At 41.7% G+C, this 20,259-nt stretch overlaps 1 protein-coding gene across 2 annotated transcripts in view; it reads right to left on the bottom strand.

Annotated features, from left to right (window-relative positions):
- Nucleotides 1-20,259, bottom strand: part of LOC114052302 (arf-GAP with dual PH domain-containing protein 1) — a 162,424-nt gene that overhangs the window by 114,298 nt on the left and 27,867 nt on the right. For both annotated transcript variants that reach the window (XM_027874850.1, XM_027874851.1), the window contains exons 2-3: nt 11,581-11,711; nt 4,694-4,785 (exon numbers count right to left, since the gene is read on the bottom strand). In XM_027874850.1, the coding sequence (XP_027730651.1) occupies nt 4,694-4,785; nt 11,581-11,711 (223 nt within the window). The remainder of the gene's footprint in view (nt 1-4,693; nt 4,786-11,580; nt 11,712-20,259) is intronic.

Genomic DNA, 20,259 nt, shown 5'->3' with positions numbered 1-20,259 from the left:
TGTTTTCTCTTTGAGAGCAGGAAGGAGAAATCAATCAGCCTACCAATGATTAAGGGTTTACTGAGAGTACCAACTCTGTAATAATGATGATAATAATAATAATGATGATAATGATGATGATACCTAACATTTATAAAGCACCTACTATATGCCAGGCACCATGCTAATTACAATTATTATGTCATTTGATCCTCACAACAACCCTGAAAGATAGATACTATTACAATCTCCATTTTAGTTGAGGAAACTGAGGCAAATAGAGATTTTTTTTTTAAAGTGACTTGCCCAAGGTCACGCAGCTAGTAAGTGTCTGAGGTCACATTTGAATTCAAATCTCCTTGAGTCCACTATCCACTGCTCCACCCAGCTGGCTATGTACCCAGTCCAGTGTTCAGTTCTCACTGGAGGTGACAGTGAAGCAGAAATGAAACGGGGTAGCTAGTGCAAAGTCCAGGACAGTATATAATTAAGTGTGTGGGGGGGGCACAGAGTTCAGGAAAGATGAAGGAAGGCTGAAGTAGTCAGGGATGTCTTCGAAAGAAGGTGAAAATGGGCCCTGAAGTCTGACTAGGGCTTGGGGTGGCAGAAAGGAGAATATTCTAGTAGGGGCTTGAAAATAAGAGGCCAGAGGTGGTAGATAAGAACTGAGTCCTGAACGATATGCAGGGGACTTCGTGCAAGTTTTGTGGGCCAGAGAGAATTTGTGTAGGCTGCTGATGACAAAAATCCATTTCAAAAATAGCATAGAGCTCAGACTAAGTGCCTGTCCTGATTCATAACTGGAACTCCCCACATGAAGACAGCTCTATGTAAATCAAACCCACAGCAAATTCTGCTCATCCACAAGTCTGGGAAGGGGAAGGGTTGTGGTTGATGGTGGCTAAATCTACTTCAGCCTAGAACCGAAGACGTTTTATTTCAGTTTCTTGAATCTGAACCACCATAAGAAGTTGTCAGAGTTTTCCTAATAATTGTTTATATCTGTATCATGGCTTATAGTTACAAAATGTATTCATAGACCTATTTGGCTTTGGAGTTGAAGGACCAGGGTTTAAATCTTACCTCTGACGTTTACTACTTATGTGACTTTGGACAAATCACTCACCTCTCATAGGGTCTGAGTTTCTTTATCTTATTTGCTCCTACTTTCCAGGGTGGTTGCAAGGATAAAATGAGATAATATGTAAAGTTAAAGTAAAATTAACATAGAGCCTGAGGCAAAGTGGATAAAGTACCAGGCCTGGAGTCAGGAAGACTCATCTACCTGAGTCCAAATTCAGCCTCATACACTTACTTATTGTGTGACCCTGGGCAAGTCACTTCACTCTGTTTGCCTCAGTTTCTTCATCTGTAAAATGAGCTGGAGAAGGAAAGGGCAAACCCCTCCAGTATCTCTGCCAAGAAAACCCCAAATGGGGTCACAAAGAGTTGGATACTACTGAAAAACAATTAATAACAACTACTAACAGAGCCTGGCACACAGTAGGCACTTAATAAATGCTTATTCTAATCCCTTCCACTTTATTTATTGGACTTGATGACCTCCTAGGTCCCTTCTTTCTAGACCTATAATGTCATTTAATGCTCACAACAAGCCTAAGCCAGGCAGGGCAGGGATTTATCAAACCCCCCCCCCCCCCCCCCCTTTTTTTTTGAAACTAGATTTCCCTATCTCACCTAGGCTGAAAGTGAAGTCCCAATCCCAGTCTGACTGGCATGGGAATTTTGACCTGCTTGATTTTCCAGCCTGGGCTGGTTCATCTTTCCTATTCTCAGGGGCTTCCTACATTAAGACTGAACTTAGTTTGGACAGCCAATTGGCTTAGCCCACTGAACTCCTGAGCTCAAGAGGTCTTCCAGCCTCCATCTCCCTGGCAGGAGAGTTTACAGGTATATAAACCTCCCCCACTCCACCCCAGCAACTTGTCATATCTACATTTTAAGGATGAGGAAACTGAGGCTTAGAAGAATGACTCTCATCATAAAGTTATATACAGATCCGGACTCTAACCCACAGTTGCTTAATTTCCAGTGTAGTGCTCCTTTTGCTGGACACTGGGACCTCTCTGAGCTTTATCCTACAGGGATGAAAAAAAAAGGACGCTTCTTATGATGAACTTTATGCAAATCAGACCCACAGTAGGTAGTCTACACAGCCACAGGCCCAGTGGGGAGGGCTAAGTCAGGATGCCATGTTCTAATACAATGTGAGCTCCTTAGAGCAGGTACTGTTTCAGTTTTGTTGTTTGTACCTCCCTGCGTGACTTGGTCCCTTGGTCCGCAGCCCAAGATCACACGTTGCACATAGTAGGTACTTAACAGGCCGGGGAGGCTGATGAGAGTTGGAGTAGACCGGAAGGACTTCATGGAGGTGTAGGCCTTGAGTTGATTCTTGAAAAATGAATGGGATTTGGAAAGTGAAGAATACAGAAAAGAAGGCCAACTGGAAGGAAGACACTACATAAGTATGATGTATTTGCTCTTAGGGGAAGTAATAAACTGGCCTGTGGTATAGGGACATGTATCATGGTACAATAAGAAGATCATAGACTCTCATGGTACTTACCAGCTCTATGACCTTGGGCAAAGCACTCAACTTCCTGCACCTCAGTTTCCTCATCTGAAAAATGAGGCAGTTGGATGGTAAAGACAAACAATGTTGAAGGACCTAAGAACTCTGATTGACATGATAACCAACCATGGTTTTAGAGAGCCCATGATGAAGCATGTGCATGTACACACTGCCTGACAAAGAAGGAATGGACTCAGGGGACAGAATGAAACATCTTTTCTGGATCTGGTCAACGAAGGAATTTGTTTTGCCTGTCTATGTATATCTGTTACAAGGATCTTGTTTTTGTTTTTTCCATGTTGGGGGGTGGTGCTATGGGAGTAAGAGGTGGGAGAGAGAAAAAAAATAAATTTTTGTAATTAAAAAATATTGATTTTTTTTAAAAATGAGGCTGGATTAGATGACTTCTGAGGTCCCTTCTGCTTATATACAAATCTATGATCCTGTGAAAAGGGGGCGTGTGAAATAATGTTGGAGTGCACATAGCTTATTATTCATTACAATGCTGGGGAGGGAATAAACATTTATATAATGCCTCCTATGTGCTAGGTATTGTGCTAAGTGCTTTTTATAAATATTACCTCATTTGATCCTTACGACAACTCTGTGAGGTAGGTGCTAATATCCCTATTTTACAATTGAGGAAACTGAGGCAAACAGGGTTAAGTGACTTGTCCAGAGTTACACAGCCAGTAAGAGTCTAAGGTCATATCTGAACTCAGGAAGATGAGTCTTCCTGACTCCAGGCCCAGTGCTCTATCCATTGGACAACCAGCTAGACGGTAGTAGGATACAGAGATGCACTGCAGGTTTCCCACCTAGGGAACATCAAGAACTGTGGCAGGAGGTATGAAGAGGAAGATGTAGATATGAGAGAAATTTCAAAGAGAAAATCTACATGACTTGGTAACTGATCAAAAAATTGTAATGCATGAGCAAGGGTTTAGGAAGAGGAACTGAACAAAGAGAAATGATCTCTAAGTGGCCATAGTGCTACCATGTGACAAGGAATCATTAAAAGACATGGTCTCAGCCATTGGTTTATCGAGCGTTTTTAATGTACACTTTCTGAAACTAAGCAAAGAAAGCTGGGCAAAGCTTATTCTTCCACACGTCCTCACATCACATCTATGAATACAAACGCTTCTATTCTGAGGAAGTCTTTCATTCTATCATCCACAGCACATATATTTAGCGTCTATTATTTGCAAAGCACTGTGGGTAGCACAAGGAGGAATAAGTCACAGCCCGTGCCTTCAAGGATGCTAAAGTTCAATTAAGGTATGACAAAATAACTGAAATGCCAGGTAGAAGTTGGCAATTTCCATGAGAGGCATGAAATGCTACGAGAATTTAGAAGTGGGGAAGGGAGATTCTCCACCAAGCCCCTACCCAACAGTTATTTCTTATAACCTTGGTATACCCACAGTACAATGCATAAGAGCAACAGCCAGGGAGCAAACACAGTTGAGCCCCCTTAAAGATCATCTCTTCACTGATCCCTCCCTGGATGATGGTTTCAACCCCTCAAAACCCAAAATGAAACCATTGGTATGATAGGTACTACACACTCTCCCACTTAAGTGTGAAGCTCTTTGAGGGCTGGTGATAACTTACTTTTTTTTTTTGTATCTCCAGCACTTAGCAAAGTGCCTTGGCACATAGTAAGCATTTAATAAATTATTTTTCATTCATTCATTCATTTATTCATTCACCATAACAAATGTGGACACACCTGTTCCCAAAGACCTATAACATCATTGTTAACTCCTTTCCCATCCCCCCCCAAAATAGAAGAGACCAAAAAGAAAATGAAAACAATAGTTAACAATTGACATTTTTATAGTTTTAATAACTTGGGGTCCTGGGGAATTCAAACCCTATTGACTTTTCCCAGCAACATCCACTTGAAGTTATTCAATAAAACCCCATGCATGGTATAGACCACCTACATAAATCCAGAGAAAGCTAGCTTTGAAGAGCTCCTTCTAATTGAATCTATCCAGTGATTTTTTTTTAAAGGCATAAGTCCAATAGTACAATTACACAGGCTCCAGCTGCAAGGGTAAATAAATTCCATTTCCCAGCAAAACAAAACAAAGCCAAACCTTTGTTACTTACTGACAGTCGGAAAACGTCGGCTTGTAGTAAAATGATGGTGTTTTCGATTCATACTTGGCCCTTCCTGCGTGATTTCCATTGCAGGCCATAAACTGCAGAAGAAGGAAAACAATCAACATTTATGAAACTTTGCATCCCGTACTTTTCTCTTTTCTACTGTGCACTAACGGCATTTTAAAAAAGGAAACCAAAAATGTTCTGGCCCATAGACCACATTGTCTACCATTTCATAAACCTAATAAATGGGTGGGGGCAGGGGGACGTTGATATTGCAGAGACTTCCCAAGAGCAGACATAAAACTGGGTAGGGTCGGATAGATAGGATAGTCAATCAGTCAATTAACAGACACTTATTAAGCACTTACTATATGACAGCCACTGTTTGAAACACTGAGCATAAAAAAAAGATCAAAACAGTCCCTATCCTGAAGAAGTTTATATGTTAATAGGGGTGGGGGTAGGGGAGGGACAGCATATACATAATGAAGTATCTACAAGATATATACAGAGTACATATCTAGGAGCAGAGATGATTGTTGAATTCAGTGTATTTATACCTCGGGGCAGCTAGGTGGCACAGCAGATAGAACACTGGATTTGGAACTAGAAAGACTTTATGTTCATGAGTTCAAATCTGGCTTCAGATACCTCCTAGCTGTGTTACCCTGGACAAGTCAATTAACCCTATTTGTCTCAGTTTCCTCATCTGTAAAATGAGCTGGAGAAGGAAATGGCAAACCACTCCAGTATCTCTGCCAAGAAAACTCCAAAAGGGGTCATGGAGAGTAGGATACAACCGAAAAACACGTATACCTCAGAAATTGGTAAACACTAAAAACCAGGGCCTCAATTGATTGTTGATTGTGTAGAATTAAAAAAGTGGTGGAGAAAATGTTAATAATAATGCAGATTAAACTTCAGAGTGTGTCATGCAACCCCGGTTGTTAAACATTTATCAGAATACCCCTGGATGGAAGGTTATCTCTGAAGTGAAAGAGCAGGAAAAGCAGCAGGAAAGATGACAAGGAGCGAAGTCAAATGTAGAGGTTGATGGCCATCAGAAATCATTATCTCTGGCCACTGGCTTCTCTCCAGAGAGCTTCAAGACGCAAGAATTAACCATGTAATAGATACACTCACACACACAAATACACATATATGACTCTCTCCCCCTATATATGGGGATATACACACACATATATTCCCATATATGGGGAAGAGAGTCATATATATATGTGTATATATGTATGTATGTGTGCATGTATATGTAAATACATATAATGGGATTTTCTATATATATGTAGAGTGTGTGTGTGTGTGTGTGTGTGTGTGTGTGTGTGTAAAAATATATACTATACAGAGAGAGCTATTCCTTTGATTTGTGGGTCATAATTAAGGCTTTATGGTAAAGTCCGGCTGATTAAACACTATGACTTCGTTTAGAGAATTCCTGGTTTTCAGCTAGCCCATTGAGTCAATGGGCTAGACGCAATCAGAAGAGGGCAACGACACCATTCCCACAACCTCACTTCCAGGCCACACCAGCACCAGCCTCTGTGAGAGTTACGGTACACACAGTGAGAACGAATGCCTTAGGCTCTGTAGAGATGAAGATTCTAGTAGCTCTTTTTGAATTCACACTCTTGCTACAATAAAATGGATGGGGCATCATTTGCCGACAGCCCCAGAGTTTAAACCACCAAACCAACAAACATCTGTTGAGAACCTGTTGAGCTCAAGACTGTGGGATATAACCACTGTGCGACTGTTTCGGCAGCAGACAAGAAGTATCATGACATCGTGCATAGAGAGCTGGTCTCAAAGCCAACCAGATCTGGTTTCAAACCCTATCTCTCATACATGCTGGTTGTATGATCCTGGACAAGTCACTTCAACTTTCCTTGTTCTAAGCACCTACGCCTATAAAGTGTGTAGGAGGTGCTGACCTACATTGGTAGGTCGTGTCTCCTCATGTCTGAGTTTTCTTTATCAGAGAAATCACAGGTCCTATCTTTATATAGTCCTTATCCCTATCTTATGCACCCAAATGCAAATTCATGTTATAAACTGTTCTAAAACCCACTGAGAAGTCCTATAAAATCATCTGGCCAAACTTGTAGCCATGGGGCGTGTAAGGGAAACATATTTTTGTAAGAATGTTTATTTCCTCTACAAGGTTTCATTTGGTAATAAAGACGTGATCTGATTGTAATGTCAAGGGTGTGGATGCCAGCCATGCTCATTCACATGTTTTATGTGCCTAAAAATCAGGTGGCGTAGCAGAGAAAGTACTGGATCTGGAGTGAATGTTTAAATATGGCCTCCGTCACTTAGTAGCTGTCTGTGTGAACCTGGTGAAGTTCTCATCTGTAGAATGGGGATAACAGTAGTACTTACCTCCTAGGGTTGTTATGAGAATCAAGTGAGATATTTGTTAAGCTGTTTGCAAAACCCCATAGTGCTATTTAATGCTGACTACTGTTATTGCTATTTTTATTATTATTTTGACATGTTTACTAAATGAGCCAGGGGCTGCTAAGTGGTACAGTGGATAGGCTGTCAGGCCTGGAATCAGGAAGACCTGAATTCAAATCTGGCACCAGACACTTACTAATTGTGTGACCCTGGGCAAGTCACTTCACCCTGTTTGCCTCAGTTTCCTGTAAAATGAGCCGGAGAAGGAAATGGCAAACTACTCCAGTATCTTTGTCAAGAAAATGCCTAATGGGGTCACAAAGAGTTGGTCATGACTGAAAGGATTGAACAACAACAACTAAATGAATAGATCACAGGAATGCCAAAACAGAGCCACTGGATTATAAGCTTCATGAAGTCACGGACCATCTCATAGCTAAACTTTGGGTTCCTAGCAGCAAGCAAAGTGTCTAATACATTCTTGCTGATGTGAACGGGATAATTTTCTGAACGTCAAAAAGCCATTCTGCTGCCTTTTTTCTCTTGATTTAATACCCTAAAATAAGCTCTCCCACTTCCTAACTCCTCCAATAGAAATAGTACATGTGCTATCCCACTTCCTAACTCTTCCACCAGAAATCGCACATAGGCTATCTCAATTTCTAATTCCTTCAAAAGAGTTGGCAATGACATGCAGACTATCCCACTTTCCAACTCCTCCAACAGTGATGACACACAAACTACCCCACTACCTAACTTCTTCAGTGAACACAACACACAAACCATCTTGTTTCCTTCTCTCTCTCACTTCCAGGACTGGCAGTAAATAGTTATGCTGTATTTGAGTAACTGATTATCATAATGTGTCAAAACTGGATTACTTTTAACAACAGAAATAATAATAATGTTAGCATCTATCATCGAGGCATTACAATCTTCCAACCTAGAACCTTAGTGTATTCTTTCTTGATCAGTTGGACCAGTTCAGCAGACACCATGGTGTTGGGTCTTTTCCGGGGCTTCCATCTTTGACACCTTTTTGAGATGGGTGAAGTATGTAGGAGGACTGAAAGATTCACCCAGTCTCCTCTCCCAAGAGGGAGACAATGGAGAGGGATATTTCTAGTAGGAAAGAGCTAGTGAGAGGAATCTCATCTGTCCAGATAGGTGAAATTTGCTCACACCAACCCTTCCAAGCTACTGACTTGAAGTCAGCTTACAGGTTCCCAGGATTACAAACCCAGGCTTCCAGTCTCCCTCACCCTCCTCCCTCATCTCCCCCAATCACCAGGCTTCTTGGCTTCCACATACTTCTATTCTGCATTGAAGATCTGAAAGTAGAATTCTTGAGATCCTTCCTGAAGCCTCCACAGCACCCAGCTGGACATTTATATGCTCAAGATGTTCAAGAGACCACGACTTCAGCCACCATCCTTCACCCCCTATTTTCTGGCAATCTCCTTTGAGTATTCTTTCCCCCGACTCCATCTTCTCCTCCATTCTAGAACTATGACCCATACACAATCACATCAACTCGGTCACTCTTCCTGAATAAGGTATATCAATCTACTTCCCTATGGCCCCACTTACAATTTCTGCAACTTTTCTGTATCAAAGTTCCTCTCCCTGGCCACCATTTCCTTTTGAATGTTGTCTCCCCTCTCAGAATATAAGCTCCTTGAAGGCAGAGACTACCTTTGCTTTTGTATTTGTATCCCCAGCATTTAGTATAGTACTTGGCACATAATAATTGATGAATAAATGTTTTTTCATCCATCCATCCACCATTTGTCCTTGCCAAAATAGGTCACCTGGTTTGGCCTGGATGAGGACTGAATTCAGACTCTCCCTTCGGAACACCACACAAAACATTCACCCTTGTCTAGTTAGTTGTTGAGCCAGTCCTGAGACAAACAGGGACTCCAGCTGTGACCCTCCCCCACTCATTCCCTTATAGAGCAGAACAAAACCAGATGGTATCCACAATGATTAAGTGGGTGAGATGTCTTTGGCATAAATCTCTGCCTGATGTAAGGTCTAGATCTGAGTTTAGGTACAGTTAAATGAAAAAATAAAATGTTTTTGTCTACAGGGCAGGGAGTGTTTCTTTTTTGACTTCGTATTCCGAGTACTTAGCATAGTACCTTGTACACTGCATTGTGTACTTCTCCATTTGATTGTAAGCTCCTTGAGGTAAAGAACTAGCTTTCTTTTTCCTTTTAGTAGCCCTAGCACTTAGCAAAGTGTGTGGCATACAGTAGGTGTTTAATAAATGTTTGCTGACTGTCACTAGCAGGCAGTTAATAAATATTTATTTAATTGAAAGATGAAAGGAAGCAAATAATCTCAAAGTTCACTTTCTAGTACTAAAATCCATGATTCCTGGCTCTGTTCTGTGTCTGGAACATGGCAGGCCCTCAACAAATAATTGTTACAGCATGGTACATTGGAAAGAACTTTGCCTTGATCTGGGTTCAAATCCTGCCTCTGCCATTCACTAAACCTTAGACAAATAGCTTAAACCTCCTTGAGCTTCAGATTTTTCATCTGGATAACGGGGATAATAAAAGCACCCAGATGGCAGGATTGTTGTGAGGATCAGATGAGATAATGAATACATAGTGCTTTGTAAATCTTAAGGAACCTGATTATTGTGAACTGGTATCAGGAGTAAGCTGGTAAAGGTATAACAACTGGCTGATGGGGGCGGGGAGATGGATGCATAACACACTCTTCAGTTTAATCTGCATCACTGACATTTTCTTCACCACTTTCTTGAGTCTAGACCAGAGGTGTCAAATACTCAGCCTACCTGCTGGCAAACTCACGCAGCAGAACTAGATTAAAATGCATATGAGAAATATTTAACAACAAAATATAGATGATGCTAATATGTGGTTTTATAAGTCCACATACAGCCAATGGGATCCTTATGTGCAGCTTAGCAGTACCCATTTCTATTGGAGTTTGGCACCACTGATCCAATCAACAAAACAATAAAAGTCCTGGTTTGCAGCATTTGCTGATTTCCAAGTCCTTAGACTGAAGATTTAACAATCTGAGGGCCAGTTCAGCTGGTTGTAGCACACCCCTGGCTGCCACTCATTATCTAATCATCATGGCAGAAAGGAGTTAGGGCACTCAAGCTAGAGACCTTCTTGGTAGAAGTTAGGAATATCTAGAAAACAAATGCTTCTCTGTACTTCTTGGTTTGGGGGTTAAGAGATGCTCCACTGGGATGGGATTTAATTCCTAGAGAAGCAGGAATGTTCTTATTGGAAGGATCCTGGATAACTCTTCTTGATCCAGCACAATTAATCTGGACCAGGTGTCTAAAAATCCAAAGACATATTGCTAGGTCCTGTCTTTTCAGGAAGGAAAGTTCAAACAGAAGAGAATCTTTTGTTTTGTTTTGTTTCCTATGGGACACTGTTTTCTGGTGTGGTCAGATTCCAGTAGTGAACACAAAGAAGGGGGGTCAAGGGGAATTGTAAATATCTGAAGCTCTCTTTTCCCCACCCGCCTACTTGGAGTCTTCTCAAGGAAAATCAATCAATAAGAACAGTATTTCATTAAGTATCTACCGTGTGCCAGGCACCAGGCTAGGTGCTAGAGACGCAAATTCAAATGTGGGACAGGATTTGTCCTCAAGAAGCTTACATTTTACTAGGGAAGATGTTGTTCACAGATGCATAAATAAAGCAATTATTCACAAACATAGTGATGGGGGTGGGGAAAGAGTAGCACTAACAGCTGAGGAAATCAGGAAAGGTTTATTTTTAAAAGTTTATTATTATTTTTTCAATGACCAATTATTTATTTTTCTCTCTTCTGTCTCTTCCCACCCACTGAAAAGAAGGAAGAAAGGGAGGGAGGGAGGGAAGGAGGGAGAAAAGGAAGAAGGAAGGAAGGAAAGAAGGAAAGGAAGAAGGCAAGAAAGAAGGAATGGAGGAAAGGAGAGAGGAAAGAAGGGAAGAAAAGAGGGAGGAAACAAAGGAACAAAGGAGGAAAGAAGGGAAGGGGAAGGAAGGGAGGGGAAAGGGAAAAAGGGAGTCAAGTAAAACATATTCCCCCATTGGTCATGTCAAAAATTCATTTCTTATCCTCCATATTTCCATATTCTGCATATCACCATTTCTCTGTCATGAGATGGGCAGTACTCAGGAAAACCTCAATAAGGGGCCCTTGAAGTGAGCTGTGAAGGGAACTGGGGGTACAAAGAAGCAGACATGAGATAGAGGAGCATTTCAGGCATGAGCACAGATGCGGAAGACACCAGAATGCTGTGCACGGGAAACAGCATGCCCCAAGTAGCCCCAGACAATGTAGAGTTTTGGTCATACTGGAGTTAAGCAAACTTAGATGTCCTCTCTGACCCTGCTTCAACTCCAAAAAGATCCCTGCGACCTGGTATCAGTCTGCCACCCAGACCCCTCCCAGCAAGGACTCAGCCAAGAAAGCAGACCCCATACCTCTATTTGTGCTTCATCCCAAGCATCCAAACGGACTGACTTCACTTTGCTGACATTGGGGACGTTGCGATGTATTCCTGAGCAGCTCAGGCAAATGAATACTCCAAGGGTATAGGAGGCCCAGTCAGGATCTAAGAAGCAAATAATAATAATAAGAGTAATGATGATGATGATGATAGCTAGTCTTTATATAGCATTTTAAAATTTACCAACATTACCTTTATTTACAAGTATTATTTTTACAAATATTATCTTATTCTAACCTCACAACAATGCTGGAAGGCAGTTGCTATTATTATCTTCATTTTACACATAAGGAAACTGAGGCAGATAGGTTAATTCTGTCCACTGACCCACCTACAACTAGTCACCAATCGGTATGGAAACAAAGAAAAGTATGAGCACACTGAAAAGAGAATGACACTAATAGTCAGCAGACCTGGCTTTTTTAGTCCTGACCTTGACACTAACTAGCTGTGAGACCTTGGATGAGGGACAACTTCCCTAAGCTTCAGTTTGCTCATTTGTAAAATGAGGAAGGAGAACTGGAACACAGTGTAGATCTAAGATCCTATGATCTCATTGATGTAAATTCAATAATTATTAAAGACAGATCCCGATTTTTTGCAGTAATTATTTGTTTGATATTATTTGCAACTGTAAAAACAACCAAGGTAGAAGAACTGTAAAAGTCCAACAGTGAGGGGAGTTACAAATTGTACCACATTAATGCAAGTTGGGGCAGCTAGGCGGCGCCATAGTGCACAGAGCGCCAGGCCTAGAGTCAAGAGGACTCATTTTCCTGAGTTCAAATTCAGCCTCAAACATTTACTAGTTATGTGACCCTGGGCAAGTCTCTTCACCCTGTTTGCCTCAGTTTCCTCATCTGTAAAATGAACTGGAGAAGGAAATGGCAAACCACTCCAGTATCTTTGCCAAGAAAACCCCAAATGGGGTCATGAAGAATGGGATAAGACTGAAAAATAACTGAATGACAACAATAGCAACGCAATAGGATGCTAAAATGTCATTAAGATGGATGAGAATGAGGAATCCAAAGAAATCTGGGAAGACTCATGAAATGATGCAAAGAAAAAAAGGCAGAACCAAAGTAAAAGTACATATACCAACTCTAACCAGGGGAATGAATCAATGAACCAAGAAATAGAATAGAGGGGATGACTGAAAAATTATGACTGAATTTTATGTGCTGAGATTCACCTATTTCAACACAATAGTTGCAACGCACATTTAGTCGGTTACATCGATGTTTACTCTTAAGTTTATAATAAATCATTTAAAAATATTGCTGAAAACGTTGCCCATAACTCAAAACTTTAAGTGAATCATATTTCAAATGCAAAAGGGAAGCTGATGATTTAAAGGAATTCTATTGTGAATTCTTTTGTAAAATCAATAATCCTTTTATAAAGCTAGCCATCATTCCCTGAATTCACATTTGGAATAAATACAGGTGTTCATCCTTGGCATGAAATAGAGAAAATGATGACTATAAGGATTATAGGATCATAGATTCAGAATTGGAATGAGACCTCGGAGGCTAAAACCTACCCTCTTAGAGCTTACAGATTATGAAAATAATAGCATTTATATAGCACTTTAAGGTTTGCAAAGTATCTTACAAATATTATTTCATCCTCACAACCACCCTAGAAGCTAAGTGCTGTTATCATCTCCATTTTACAGATAAGATAACTGAGGCAGATAGAGGGTGAATTACTAGCTCAGTTTCACACAGCTAGTGAGTGTTCTGAAGCTGGATTTGAACTCAAGTCTTCCTGACTCCAGATCCAGTGTTCTATCTGCATCTAGATGAATAAACTGAAGGAAGCCCAAAAAGGTTAAGTGATTTGCCTATTATAAATATTTTTGTAAAAAATCTTTTGAGACAAATAACCACTGCTGCCAAATCCTTATTTTTGTATAAATAAGGATTTCCATATATGAGGTTTGTTTAAAGGTTTTCCATATGCGAGACTTGTTTAAAGCTAAGTATGCCTACATTCCTGTGACCTCTCTCTTTGCTGAGGCTGAAAAAGGCCATTTGTATTAGGATCATTCACAGAATATCTGGCCTCAGGTCAGCGCGTCCACAAACAGGAAATTGCCCATCTTCCCCACCGACCAGACCAGGTAAGCAATGGAAGGAAACTTTTCATTTCTACCCATTTTGACTCAAACATTTTTCCTCCCAGGCAAATCATTTCAAACCATTTTGAGTTTATCCTCTGTCCAAAATCTACCCTCAAGGGCCCCAGCCCCTAATGACTCAGACCCATATCAGAGGCTACTGTAAAAAGTGAACACAACTCCTAAATTCTGTATTCCCTCATGTTCTCACATGCCCATATCACTCAGTAACCACAATCACAACATATTCCACTCACAAGCGTTAAATGAGGCCCATAGGTCAAATGAACAAATCTTTAATGGTCCTCTAGTACATGCCCAGCCCTGGACTCTGGGTTCTGTAGGTTATAGAAAAATGAAACACACAGTCTCATGCTTAGGTTCGTCATAAAAGAGATTCTTGCTCCAGTGAGATAATCCCTTGCCTGGCAAGTTACCTAGTGGCTTCTGGTTTGGCTAGGGGTTGAACCAGACCGTGTCTTCAATCCTTTCCAATTCTTTTCCATTCTACAATTTGGAACCGGTGGCACAAGCAGACAGCACTCAAAGTGAGGCAGGCGGGACCTCAGGATGAACAAAAACACAGGAGGACCCTATGACCCTATGAATACATGTCACCTAACTTGGAACAGTAAGAAAATCAGCCTTAAGAAGAAGACAGAAAGCAAATTTTCATAGGTTCATAGCTCTAGGAGGAACCTCAGAGGTTATCTAATATAGACCCCTTATCTTAGAGAAGAAGAAACAGACCAGGGGGCCCAAGGTCACACAGGTGTTAAAAATCAATACTGAAGAGTAGTAAAAGACAGAGTTAGAATGGGGCTGGGTGGAAGGCCTTAAAAGTTCTGGTACATGATAGTGATGGTATACTACTGTGCTATAAGAAACGATAAACTTGATTATAAAACAAACAAACAAACAAACAAACCATGGATAGATTTGCATGAAATAATGAAGAGGGAAACGAGCAGAACCAGAAGAACATTGTATACAGTAACAGCAATATTGTTTTAAAAACAACTTTAAGAGACTAAGTCTTTTTGACCATCATAAGTACTCAAATTAACTACAAAGGACATATGAAGGAAGATGCTATCTGCATCCAGAGAAAGAACTGATAAGAACTGTCTCATTCATTACAATGTAAGCTCCTTGAGGACAGAAACTATGTTTTTTTTACCTTCTTTGTATCCTCAGTGATTAGCACAGTGTCTGGAATATTTCAGTTGTTTTTCAGTGGTGCTTGACTCTATGCGACTGATCCCATCTGGGGTTTTCTTGGCAAGATACTAGAGTGGTTTGCCATTTCCTTCTCCAGTTCATTTAAAAGATGAGGAAACTGAGGTAAACAGAATTAAGTGACTTGCCCAGGGTCACACAGCTAGTAAGTGTCTGAGGCCAGATCCGAACTCAGGAAGATGAGGTTTCCTGACTTCAGGCCTGACACTCTATCCACTGTGCCATCTAGCTTCAAGCCTGGTATATAGTAAGGACTAAATAAATGCTTGTTTACTTGACTTGACTGGAAATACAAAGAAAGGCAAAAACAAGGCTCCACATTCTCATGGGGGGAGACAATGAGCAAACAATTTCATTCTTTTCCCCCTGTAACCTCTGGAAAGGTTCTATCTGCACCCCTTTGTTAAAAAAAATTGGCAACGGTGGCCCCAAAAGAAAACAGACCCTAGAACAGAGAATAAAAGAGTAAGAATAAGTTATCTACTGAGCAGCATGTCCCTCCCCAGACAGGCAATGTCTTGGAGCTCTGTCTCTCGCACTTAGCACGTTCCCCATGCAATCCTCTAACAGAAAGGTCATAATTTGTTTATTCTGTTCTAGTCATTATGCTAAACATTTACACTACACAGAGTAGTCATTATTTATGAGGAGTCAAGAGACTGTTCTCACTTTCTTTATACATATTTAATGGATGGTTTGGGCTGCAATCAGCACCCAGGAATTATGGGAAGCGAGGGTCTGGTGAAGGAGGAAATGACGGGCCAGCCACACCTGATCCATGTTGAACTTGGAGAGAGGTTCCCTCCCCGGAGCTATCAGGACAGCTCCATCTGAGCAAATCTTGGGGTGAGGGGGAAAATGAGAACTAACAATGACTCTCCACTAAAACCCCCAAGCCCAGCCACGCCACAGCCTCACTTCTGTATTTATATTCCTGGATCCCAGTAGAATGCCCGGCACAGAGTAGGAGCTTAGCAAATACTAGTTGTTTGACTCACGCTTCTCCTGGATTTGAGAAAGAGAAAAGAACAGAAGCAGGGGAAGAAGGTATTAACAACTCACATTTATAGAGCTGGCACTTTACTTATAACAGTACCATGAGATGGGCAGGGGGAATATTACTCTTCTCATTTCCCAGGTAAGGAAAATGAAGCTCATAGGTGCTTAATAAATGCTAATGGGCATTCTCTCTCTCCCCTCCCCACTCTTCTTTCTCTCCTTTCCTCTTCTATCATCTTTCCTTCTTTCTGTCTCTGTATGTGTCTTTCTCTGTCTCTATCTCTAACTAGCTATTTTAGATGCTATCTGCTATCAGAGACAGAATCTGATCCCAGGTCTTCCAGACTCTGAGTTTGGCACTCTATCCATTATACCACATTTCCTCAATAAGAGGAAGGGAGAAGGTGGAAGGGACAGTCCAGATGGCAATACTCCAGAGATGTCTCTGCCCAGAAAGTGGAAAATCAAATATCAAAAAGAGGAACCAGGATTATCTTTCACTTTTCACTGTCCCTTCCTCACAACAGGCATTTCAAGCTTCTTGGAACAAACCCACCCATGTCTAACAATATCTGAAGCCCTGTCTAATGGAAGAAGCACCAGAGTTGATCCATGTGGGTCAAGAGGGAAGGGCTAGAACCAATGGGCGGCGGTCAGAAGAAGGCAGATTTTGGCTCACTCTAGATGAGAGCCTTCTAACTATTAAGAGCTGCTCAACAGGAAGGGGCCACTTCATAGGATCAGAGCTTGATGGTTGGAAAGAACCTTGGAGGTCATTTAGTCTACACTTCATAGATGAAGAAACTTGCACAGGGGGCAGCTAGGTGGTATAGTGGATAGAGCACCAGCCCTAGATTCAGGAGGACCTGAGTTCAAATCCAGCCTCAGACACATAATAAATACTTCCTAGCTGTGTGACTCTGGGCAAATCACTTAACCCCATTGCCTAACCAAAAAAAAAAAAAAAAAAGAAACTTGCCCAAGGCCACACAAGTAGTAAATGGTAGATCCAGGATTTGAATCCAAGTTCCCTGACTTCAAAACCATTATTTCTCCCACTATATCATGGTGCCTCTTCACTGGAGGTATTCAGGCAGAGATTGTAGCCCATCTGTCAGGGATAATAGAGATGAGTTTCCTACACTAGAATGAGGTTAGACTAGACCACGGCTTCTTACGCTTTTTCCACTTGTGACCCCAGCGCTCGTTGGTGTTGTATGGTGTGGCGGCAAGCGCAGTGCAAAGTGCGTAAGCTGTGTGCTCAGAATCAAGGCTGCAGTGAAGTTACAACACAGGTAAGCGCTGCCAGAAACAACTCAAATTTATTACGTGTTAGATTTTTTTTTAATTAATTTTTGGTCACTGTGCCTTCAGAAACCTTTTACTATTGCCAAATTTTTTGAGACCCCAAATGGGGTTGCGACCCACAATTTAAGAAGCGCTGGACTAGACCACATCTGAAGTACTTTCCAAGGCTTAGAAGTGGTGATTATAGGCTCATAGAATATAGACATACAGAAGCAACCTCAGCATTAATAAAGTGGCCCAACCTCAGCTCACTTTACAGAAGGGGAAATTGAGGCTCAGAGAGGTTAATCAATTTACCTATAGCCAAGTAATGGCTGAGTGAGGATTTGAACCCATGTCTTCTGATTTTAAACCTAGGATTAGGATTCTTTCCACTACTTTTTCTCCTCCCCTTTTCTCAAGACTGACCATGCTCCCTAGGACCCTAACTGCAGCCAGGGGATACAGCTACAAGCCCCACAGCTGGACAGTCCCAGACCCAGGACTTCAGGTCCTTAAAAACTTGAACCAAAAACCTCAAACTGAACAAGCCTTCTAATTGACCTCCCTGCCTCAAGTCTCTCCCCACTTGAATTCGACCTTTGCCAAAAGCAATTTTCCTGAACTGTAGGTCTGACCATGCCACCCCTTCCTCCCCAACCCCATATGTGCATACTCAATAAACTCCAGGAACAATTACTTCCAGGATCAGATATAAAGTCCTCTGTTTGGCATTTAAAGTTCTTATGGTGGCTCCTTCCCTGCTTCCTAATCTTTATCCCCTCTGGGCATTTTCACTGCCTGTCCTTCATAGCTGAAATGCTCTCCTGCCTCATTCCCACCCACTAGCTTCCCTGGCTTCCTTCAAGCCCTAGCTAAAATTCTGTTTTCTACAAGAAGCCTTCCTCAATCGTTTTCAATTTTAGTGCCTTGACTTTATTAATTATCTCCTATTTATTCTGCAAAAAGCTTGTTTGTACATATTTATTTGCATGTTGTCTCCCCCTTTAATTTGTAAGCTCCTTGAGGGCAGGAACTGTCTTTTTCTTCTTTTTGTATTCCTAGCACTTAGCACAGTGCCTGGCACATAGTAAGTGCTTAATAAATGTTTACTGGCCAGTTCCACACAGCTGTACTGTCCTACCTGTAGCTGCTTGACCCATAACCCTCACTCCTATCTCCTGACTGAGCTGTACTGGCTGAACCCCATGCCTGGACACTTTCTCTTCTCACCCACTTCTCAGCTTTCCTGGGCTTCCTACAAGAGGCAACTGAAATCCTGCATTCTGTCAGGAGCCTTTCCTGGTCCCTCCCTACCTGGTGTCTTCCCTCTGACATTAGCTTCTATTTATTTTGTATGTAAGGGCAGCTAGGTGGTACAGTGGATAGAGTGCCAGGCCTGGAGTCAGGAAGATCTGAGTTCACATCGAGACTCAGGTGCTTACGAGCTGTGTGACCCTGGGCAAATCACTTAACCCTGTTTGCCTCAGTTTCCTCATCTGTAAAATAAGATGGAGAAGGAAACGGCAAACCATTCCAGTATCTCTTCCAAGAAAACCCCAAATGGGGTCATGCAGAGTTGGACATGACTCAGAATGACTGAACAACAACAAAACCAGGGAATATAGGGGCGGCTAGGTGACTCAGTGGATAGAACACCAACCAGCTCTGGAGTTAGTCTTATCTTCCTGAGTTCAAATCCAGCCTCAGACACTTCCTAGTTATTTGACCCTGGTCAAGTCACTTCACCTTGTTTAGCTCAGTTTCTTCATCTGTAAAATGAACTGAAGAAAATGGCAAACTACTCCAGTATCTTCGCCAAGAAAACCCAAATGGGATCCCAAAAACTTGGACACAACTGAACAACAATTTTGTATATATCTTGCATGTACATAGTTATATGTTGTATCCGCTATTAGATAGTGAGCTCCTTGACAAGAGGAAAATTTATTTTTTTTTTACCTTTCTTGGTATTCCCAGCACTCGCCATAGTGCCTGGCATGTATTGAGTGCCTAACAAATGCAGTTGACTAATTTTTTTAACCCTAATAAAACCAAATAAAGTGGGGCACAAGGAATCAATCAATGGAAATATCACTAGATTTACAGTCAGAAGAACTGGATTCAAAACCTCCCTCTGCCACTAGCTCCATGTGTGAACTTGGCTAAGTCAAGTCAACAAGCATTTATTAAGCACCTACTATGTGCCAAGGCACTGTGCTAAGTGCTGGGAATACAAAGAAAGGCAAAAATACAATTACTGCCATCAAGGAGCTAAAGAAGGAGGAGATATTTGTCACTGTTGAGTCATTTCAGCTGAGTCCCAATCTCTGTGACCCCATTTGGGGTTTTCTTGGCAAAGATACTAGAGTGGTTTGCCATTTCCTTCCGTAGCTCATTTTACAGATGAGGAAACTGAGGTAAACAGGGTGAAGAGACTTGCCCAGGGTCACACAACTAGTAAGTATCTAAGGCTGGATTTGAACTCAGGTCTTCCTGACTCCAGGCCTAGTCCTCTATCACTGCACCACCTAGCTGCCCCCAAGGAGGAGATAACATGCAAACAACTCTCAACAAAGAACACACATCCAAGACACATTACAGATGATCCCAGAGGGAAATACCATAAAGCCCTCCACCCCCCACCCCAGGCTTCTTGCAGAAGGTATGATTTTTAGGTGAGACATGAAGGAAGTCAGGGCAGCTAAGGGAGGTGAGAAGAGAGAAGCCAGTGAAGAGAACCTGGAGAGGAGGGAGGTATAAGAAAACTTAAAAAATGGGCATGGAGGGTGTGAGGGGAGGGAACCAGGTTCCAAAGGGCTCTAAAAGCCAAAGAGAGGACTTTATATTAATCCTGGAGGTGACAGGGAGCCATTGGAGTTTACTGAGTAAGGGGAGTGACATGCATGGTCAGACCAGTGCTTTAGGAAGATCACTCTGACAGCTGAGTGGAGGATGGACAGGAGTACAGAGCCTTGAGGCAGGAAGGCCAACCAGCAGCCT

The sequence above is a fragment of the Vombatus ursinus genome, unplaced genomic scaffold (genome assembly GCF_900497805.2).
Source record: "Vombatus ursinus unplaced genomic scaffold, bare-nosed wombat genome assembly UNPS02014807.1, whole genome shotgun sequence".
Taxonomy (NCBI): domain Eukaryota; kingdom Metazoa; phylum Chordata; class Mammalia; order Diprotodontia; family Vombatidae; genus Vombatus; species Vombatus ursinus.
The sequence above is the reverse complement of the archived record's forward strand: the minus strand, read 5'-3'. Positions and strand labels throughout refer to the sequence as shown.